The 8,806-nt window shown below is 51.6% G+C and overlaps 1 protein-coding gene across 1 annotated transcript; it reads right to left on the bottom strand.

Moving 5' to 3' along the window:
* Positions 1–7,125: 7,125 nt before the first annotated feature.
* On the bottom strand, positions 7,126–8,339 carry LOC119962162 (hydroxycarboxylic acid receptor 2-like). Its single transcript, XM_038790106.1, has one exon. It carries the CDS (start codon positions 8,296–8,298, stop codon positions 7,249–7,251), a length of 1,050 nt encoding a protein of 349 aa, XP_038646034.1. The 5' UTR covers positions 8,299–8,339; the 3' UTR covers positions 7,126–7,248.
* Positions 8,340–8,806: the final 467 nt, after the last annotated feature.

The raw sequence follows: 8,806 nt of genomic DNA, 5'->3' as shown, positions 1-8,806 counted from the left end.
AATGTAAATGTCTCAGTGCTGACCCTGTCAGGTTCCTCTCAGACAGAAGGAACCATGCAGCAGAAAGGACTGCTACTCTCCCGCACTCTTTTGGCTGGAAGAAACCACTTCCATTGTGCTGTAACTGTAGTACCTGAACATTTAGAGCACTTTGTAAAAGCTGCTGAGAATTTATGAGACCTTTGTACAGTGAAATAATGGTTTCCCTCTGGGAACTCCATTGATCTTGTGCTTTGATAAGGATGTTGAGAAAGGTATGAAAGAAAAATAGAGGAAGCCAGGACACTATCAGCATCCACACAGATAAACCTGATCCATACATATCCACACCACAGCATCAACCGACCACAGAATATATATCTGGATTTTTCCTGTGGGAAGTACCTAAGAAGATTTTAGAACTTGTCTCACAGCCTCTTTCCACGTAGGAATCTATAAACAGAGTGGACCATCCGGTTGATCGGGTATTCTGCTACAGTATTCAATTAGATCCTGGCTGTCTGCTACCTCCAGGGATTCTGCCTTGTCTGTGAAGGTGATAACAGTACTTCACATTTACACATCCACACAACTGCCTGTCACACGGATCACAGCAGCCAGTCAGCTGCTAATTGGTGTTTATCACATGTCATTGGATACCTTGTTCAGGTGAGTCCATCATGGAGCCAGAGCAGCAGAGAGGAAGGGAGGCAGCAACCTCTTCCAAATAGTTAGATTGTCACAGAGCAAGCCGCTACTGAAACCACCCGCAACATGATAACCCCGCTCTTTCCTCTAACCCACTTTCCTATTTCCCTTTCCTCCGGCCCCGATCTTTACAAGATAAGAATACAGCTACTTGTGGAAGAACGTATTTTATTTTGAAAATGACAAGCCTACATTGTGTGGTAAGGTATTGTACGTTTTCTGGTAAAACAATGTCCCCGATAGATACTTCTCCAATATACCAATCTTTATACAGCAACAGGAATAACATTTTTTATTGAGATAATCAGCAGTGATAAAACATAGGAGTGAGATACATTTCTTCCTCTTTATTCTACAACTCACTTTCTGTCTTTTAATTATCCTCTTTGTCTCTCTCCTTTAGCTGCATTGTTTGTTTTTTGAAATTCTCCATCCTAGTTTATATCACATTTGCTATTGGGATGGTGATGTGCTGTCAGCAATGGTTCGAGGGAGGAATATGTTGGGGTTGGGTGGAGTGGGGTGCGGCTGAAATGGGATTATTTTGGTCATGTTCCTGATCCAGAAACTGTCTCAGTGACGAACATACTGATCAGTCTGTGTCCTGAGTGTCTTTCTCCACATTTGAAGAGCAGGGGCCAGGCTGTTCCACCATTGAGATTTGTATCTTTTCCCCATGACCTGGGGGAATTGGCGACCAGCACCTCACGAAGCTCAGACAGAGCAAGGCCCCAGACGAAATGGGAAATAAAATGAAATGAAAATCGCTTATTGTCACAAGTAGGCTTTGATGCGACCATCAATTCACTCGGAGACTCAAGTCGAAGCAAACAGTGGTTTTAATCAGTTTACAACTTTGCCTGCCTGCGACCGGTACATTACTGAAGGCGGTCCCGCAGGTCTGCTGCTCTTATACTGCCTCTAAAGGGCGGAGCCATGGGCGGAGCCCATATATGCTCCACATCTCCCCCTGTGGGTGAAGCCACACAGTGGCCCAGAGATGAAGCACACAGGATTAATAGCATGGTATAATGCAACACAGTATACTGGTGAATTAAAAGTATTTATACATTCATCACATTCACCCCCTTAAAAAATTCAGTCCAGCGGGGGTGACGGGTTCACAAATTCAGTCGGTCCGGTGCCCGGATCGTACATTGCGACCGATGAAGCACTGGTGTCGCAGCCGTTTCAGGTGGCTGTGGAAGTGGGTCCGGTGTGGGCCCGGGGGTGGACTCCGGGGGCGGTTCTTCCGGAGCTTCGTTCCTGCGGACTGGTGTCCCGGGTGGAAGGGAGCGCGGAAACCAAATAGGTGCGGGGCACAGGGCATGGGAGGTTGGGTGGGGTATAGTGTGGGGGGTACATTAGTGGTAGTGGTGGAGGAGACTGCGGGCGCCTGGTCTCGGAGGGAGACGGTATCCTGCCGGCCATCGGGGTGTTCTACGTATGCATAATGTGGGTTTGAGTGCAGGAGCTGGACCCTCTCTACCAGGGGGTCGGTCTTATGGGTCTGAACGTGTTTCTGAAGTAGGACAGGGCCTGGTGTCCTCAGCCAGGATGGAAGCGAGGCCCCTGTGGTAATTCCCCTAGGGAAGATAAACAAGCGGTCATGAGGAGTCTGGTTTGTGGCCGTGCAAAGGAGGGACCTAATAGCGTGGAGCGCATCGGGGAGGACCTCCTGCCAGTGGGAAACTGGAAGATTCCTGGACCGGAGGGTCAGTAGGACGCTCTTCCAGACCGTCGTGTTCTCCCTCTCCACCTGCCCGTTTCCCCTGGGGTTATAGCTGGTAGTCCTACTCTAGGCAATGCCCTTACTGAGCAGGTACTGACGCAGTTCGTCGCTCATGAAGAACGAGCCCCTGTCACTGTGGACATAATTGGGGAAACAAAACAGGGTGAAGACACTGTGCAGGGCTCTGATAACGGTGGAGGTGGTCATGTCGGGGCATGGGATGGCAAATGGAAAACTGGAGAACTCATCTATAATGTTAAGAAAATAGGTATTGCGATTATTTGAGGGGAGGGTCCCTTTGAAATCAATACTGAGGCGTTCAAAGGGCCGGGAAGCCTTTACCAGGTGGGCCTTATCTAGTCGATAGAAGTGCGGTTTACGCTCCGCACAGATTTGGCAATTCCTGGTTACAGCTTTGACCTCCACGGTGGAGAAGGGCAAGTTGCGGGCCTTGATGTAATGGGCGAGCCGGGTGACCCCCGGGTGGCAGAGGTCGTCGTGGATAGCCTGTAGTCGGTCGTCTTGCGCGCTGGCACATGTGCTGCGGGACAGGGCATCTGGGGGCTCGTTGAGCTTCCCAGGACGATATACTATATCGTAATTATACGAGAGTTCGATCCTCCACCTCAAGATCTTATCATTTTTGATCTTGCCCCGCTGCGAATTATCAAACATGGAGGCAACCGATCTTTGGTTGGTGATGAGTGTAAACCTCCTACCAGCGAAGTCGTGCCTCCAGTGCCGCATAGCTTCCACGATGGCTTGAGCTTCTTTTTCTACCGAGGAGTGTCGAAGTTCAGAGGAGGAGAGGTTGCGTGAAAAAAACGCTACCGGCCTGCCTGCTTGGTTAAGTATGGCGCCGAAAGCGACCTCTGATGCGTCGCTCTCCACCTGGAAGGGGACAGACTCGTCCACCCAGCGCCGGCCGTAGGGTTGCTGGCGCCCCGGGCAAGCTGAACTTCGGCGCCCTTGGGGGGGGGGGGGCCTGGGGGGGAGGGCCGGGGGGGCGGGGCCGGGGGGGGGGCCTGGGGGGGGGCGGCGGGGGGGGCGGGGCTGGGGCCGGGGGGGGGGCGAGGAGGGGGGTGGCCGAGGGGCCGCGGGGGCGAGGGGCGGAGCCGAGGGGGGGGCGGACCCGCGGTGGGGGCGGGACCCGAGGGGGGGGCGGACCCGCGGGGGGGGTGGACCCGAGGGCGGGGCGGGGGGGGCGGACCCCGAGGGCGGGGCGGACCCGAGGGCGGGGCGGGGGGGCGGACCCGAGGGCGGGGCGGGGGGCGGACCCGAGGGGGGGGAGCGGACCGAGGGGGGGAGCGGACCGAGAGGGGGAGCGGACCGGGGGGGCAGCCCTGGGGAGGGCGGCCACCGCACATGCGCTGGTTGGCACCGGCCCAACTGCGCATGCGCGGGACCCGAGTCTCTGGCGCCCCCTCGCACATGGCGCCCCGGGCGACTGCCCGAGTTGCCGGTGCCTTGAGCCGGCCCTGCGTCCACCACCCGCATGGCGACCTTTGGCGATGTCCGCCTTGATGCAGTTGAAGGCCTGGCGAGCCTCGGCTGACAGTGGGAAAAGGGTGGCCTTAAATAGTGGGCAGGCTTTGTCTGCATACTGGGGGACCCACTGGGCGTAATAGGGAAAATCCAAGGCACCTCTTGAGGGCCTTGGGACAGTGAGGAGAGGGAGTTGTAGGATACAGTCAGGGTCGAGCCCTAGGAACCCGTTTTCCACGACGTAGCCGAGGATGGCTAGCCTGGTAGTGCGGGAAAACACATTTCTCCTTGTTGTAGGTGAGGTTACGTTTTTGGCGGTTTGGAGAAATTGGTGGAGGTTGGCGTCATGGTCTGCTGATCATGGCCGCAGATGTGACGTTGTCCAAGTATGGAACGTGGCCCGCAGCCCGTACTGGTCCACCATTCGGTCCATCGCTCGTCGGAACACCAAAACCCCGTTCGTGACGCCAAAGGGGACCTGGAGGAAATGGAAAAAGTCGGCAGTCTGCCTCAAACGCCGTGTAAGTGGCGGGTCCTCCGGGCGGATTGGGAGCTGGTGGTATGCAGACTTCAGATCCACCATGGAGAACACGCAGTAGTGCGCGATCTGATTCACCCATGTCTGCAATCCGGGGGAGGGGGTACGCATCAAGGTGAGTAAACTGGTTAATGGTCTGGCCGTAATCAACCACCATCCGGAACTTTTCCGCGGTCTTGGACGACCACCACCTGAGCTCTCCAGGGCTATTGCTGGCTTCTATGACTCCTTCCAGCAAGAGACACCGGATCTCGGACTAATAATGCCCTGTCCTGCAGACTATACCTCCTGCTTCGAGTGCCTACTGGCTTACAGTCCGCGGTGAGGTAGCGAATAGGGGAGGGGGGTCGATTTTTAGGGTTGCGAGGCTGCATATAGTGAGCGGGGGCAGGGGGTCCGCCAACACTAAGAGTTGGCCTCCTGAGATTGCACTGAAAATCGAGTCCTAAGAGGAGAGGGGCGCAGAGGTCTGGGAGCACGTACAGTTGAAAGTTAGTATACTCAGCGCCCTGTATCGCTAAGGTTGCAGTAGTGTGCCCTCGATTTGTATTCAGTGCGACCCAGAGGCGAGGGAGATTGTTTGTTGCGTCAGGAATATCAGGAGCGAACAGCGTCTTACTAGATCCGGGTGGACTTAGCTCTCGGTGCTCCCGGAGTCAAACAGGCAAGGTGTCTCGTATCCATTAACCCGGACGGCCACCATGGAGCTCTGAGGTACATAAGAACATAAGAACTAGGAGCAGGAGTAGGCCATCTGGCCCCTCGAGCCCTGCTCCGCCATTCAATTAGATCATGGCTGATCTTTTGTGGACTCAGCTCCACTTTCCGGCCCGAACACCATAACCCTTTACTCCCTTATCTTCAAAAAAACTATCTATCTTTACCTGAGACTGGTCCAAGGTGACTGCACTGAGTTGGAGGTAGTCGGCAGCGTGGTCGGTGGTGCGATGACTGTCCGTGCAGGTTCGTATGCGTCAAGCGGCGTAGCGTGAAGGCCAAGATGGCGGCCCCCATTGATCGCACATGGCAGGTGCGAGGAAGATGGCGCCCAGGATGGCGGCCCCCATGGATCGCACGTAGCCGGCCGCGTCGGGGAGGGTGGCCAAGATGGCAGCCCCCGTGAGTCGCACGTGTTGTGCGGAGTCGGAGTCGGCAGACATGCTGCCACATTACGGGGTCTGCGGGCCTGAGAGTCGGTGGATCAAGTTTGTGCGTTCAAGTGTTTAGGCTTGGCCAGGCAGACCTTTGCGAAGTGTCCTTTTCGCCCGCAGCTGCTGCAGTTCGCATTGCGGGCCGGGCATTGTTGCCGGGGGTGTTGAGGCTGGCTGCAAAAATGGCAAGATAGCCCCCCCCCGTGGTGGGCGGGCGGTCGCGCGGCGCAGGCCTGGTGTAGTCTCTGGTCGGGGGCTCACGAGGGAGTCGCGTGATAGGCCGGCAACGCAGTGAGACTCTGAAAAGCGACCTCCAGCGACGTCACCAGTTTTACCGTGTCCTCCAGGTCCTGGGCCCCTTTTTCATGCAGGCGCTACCTCACATAGTTCGATCGGACCCCCGCAATGTAAACGTCTCGGACGGCGAGTTCCATGTGCTGAGTGGCTGTAACGGCCTGATAGTTACAGTCGCGTGCGAGGACTTTGAGGTCGCACAGATAGTCATCTAGCGACTCCCCGGTGCGCTGGCGGCGAGTAGTGAAGATATGTCGCGCGTAGACTTCATTCACAGGCCGAACATAGATACTTTCGAGTATCGCGAGGGCCTCAGTATAGGAGGTAGCTTCGTCAAGTTGGGCAGAAATGCGATGGCTCACCCGTGCGTGGAGAAGACTCAATTTCTGTTCATCCGTGACGGATGATGTCGACGACGCGGCCAGGTAGGCCTTGAAACACCGAAGCCAATGTGAAAAAATTTATTTCGCCTCCGCGGCCTGTGGATCGAGTTCCAGTCTGTCAGGTTTGAGGGCTGACTCCATAGTAGTTCTTTAGCTGATTAAATTGATGCGACCATCAATTCACTCGGAGACTCGAGTTGAAGTAAAGAGTGGTTTTAATCAGCTTACAACTTTGCCTGCCTGCGGCAGGTACAATACTGAAGGCTGTCCCGCAGGTCTGCTGCTCTTATACTTCCTAAAAGGGGTGGAGCCATGGGCAGAGCCCGTACATGCTCCACATCTCCCCCTGTGGGTGAAGCCACACAGTGGCCCATAGATGGAGCCCACAGGGTTAATAGCATGGTATAATGCAACACAGTATACTGGTGAATTAACAGTATTTATACATTCACCACAGGCTTCAAATGGAGTTACTGTGAAAAGCCCCTAGTCGCCACATTCCAGTGCCTGTTCAGGGAGGCTGGTACGGGAATTGAACCGTGCTGCCGGCCTGCCATTGTCTGCTTTAAAGCCAGTGATTTAGCCCTGGACATTCTTGTATCAACACCAGTTTCCCAAACAGCACTAAAGTCAAACCTGTCCGCATTCCCCACTGATTCCCGTCACCTTGTCAATAACATGCACAAATCTCACTGTTGGAAAATGGACTACATCCCCGTCCTTGTGAGAGCTTTAGTCAGTTGTGCAAAACTGTCTCCTTCCTGCTCTACAAATTTTTGCTGACCTTTCATTGATAATTACTTAGCATGACCTGAAAACTTGAGAATAAAAATAAATATTTTGCATGTGAACACCTTGATTTTAAAAATGCAATTTAATTTACAGGTATTTATTAGAAACAGAAATGTTATGCAATCCATTTATATCCAACATTTAGCATTCATTCATAGGCTGTACTTTAATTACACAAGATGACAATTAACCGCTCGATGTTGCAGTCAGTGTTATATCTGACTGGGGTTGATCACCGATATTACAGTCCCGGGTCCTGTTTAGATCTTGACCCACAACCATTTCTATTTTGGGTCCTCTTTGTGTTGAACGACAACACCTCAAATTAAGAGGGGCAAGCGCTTTCATCAAAGCATTTTTGAACTTCGAGCTTGAAAAGTAGTAAATAACTGGGTCCAGCACCGTATTCAGATATGTCATAAATAAAGTATTATAAAATATATGAACAGTTGTTTCATATGACTTGCAGTTTCCAGGAACTTGTAGCCTGGTGATTAAAACAGCGATTACAGCAATGTTTGTGGGCAAAAAACACAGAACAAAAACTGCTGCTACAACTATCACAAGCTTCACTACTCGCTTATATTTACCCCTCGATTCAATTTTCATCTGTTTCAACTTCCAGACTATGCAGGATGTGGAGAACAAGATAATCGGAGCTGGTAAACCAAACTTGAAAACAACAAAAACAATATCGGTCCAAATTACTGTAGGTTTTAGACGCTCCTCCATAGCAAAAGGTTCACAGTATTTCCCATCGCCATGTTCAAAGGTGTGAGGTTCAGCTAAAAGGTGCGAACAGATAGCCACTGCCAGAATCCACAAGATGCCCGTTACCCTCACTGCACAGCGTGTAGGTATCTTGCTCACTCTGTGGTGAGGGTGGACCACTTTGAAATAGCGATCGATCGCCATAATTGTGAGGAACATGATGCTCCCTGCCCGGTTTAGGGAAATCAAAAATACATTCAGACGACATGCAACATCACCAAAGATCCAATTCTTCCCCCGTACATAGTAATCTGCTCGAAATGGTAAACAGCAGATTAACAGAATATCTGCAATCGCCAGATTCAGTGAATAAACAGTATTTGATTTCCAGGACTTTACATGGAAACAGAAGATCCATAACGCCACCATATTCCCAACGAATCCGAGGATAAACGTTACAATAATTATGGGGGCATTATAGGATGCAGGAACCTCTTTCTCAAAAACACACGTCTCGTTGTCCATTGTGAGCGGTATTGCTGTAAACTCAGTCACAGACACAGAAATTAGTTGATTAACTGAATGATCCGCAACTTTATGTAAAGATCTTCCACATTACATCACAAATTGTGGGCGGTGATCTGATATGACAAAGTTACAGCAAAACCCCTTGGCACCCTTAAATATTTATTTGCAGCGAAATCATTCATCCCTATTAAAATTTAGGTTTTGAAAATGGTCATTTGTTAAAATAGTGACTTATCAGAACATTGAACATGGAACACTGGATTGTAAGGGATTGAAATTGTTTTGTGAGAGCAGTGTTAATTGGGTAGGCAGTTAATCAGCAACCGATTTTTTTATGTTACCCATTCTTTTCCACTGAAGTTTACAGATCAATAGTTCATACCCTTTTTGGAGACTCCTTTCCTGGTCTCTCTGTCGTGTGCACTTGTGAATTTAAACATTTTAGCAACATTTTCCAAGCCAATGGAAAATAAAAGCTGTCCTAGAATCTGCGAATTTACAGTGC

Source organism: Scyliorhinus canicula, chromosome 1 (assembly GCF_902713615.1).
Source record: "Scyliorhinus canicula chromosome 1, sScyCan1.1, whole genome shotgun sequence".
NCBI classification, from domain to species: Eukaryota; Metazoa; Chordata; class Chondrichthyes; order Carcharhiniformes; family Scyliorhinidae; genus Scyliorhinus; species Scyliorhinus canicula.
This window is presented reverse-complemented; position numbering and strand designations above follow the sequence as displayed.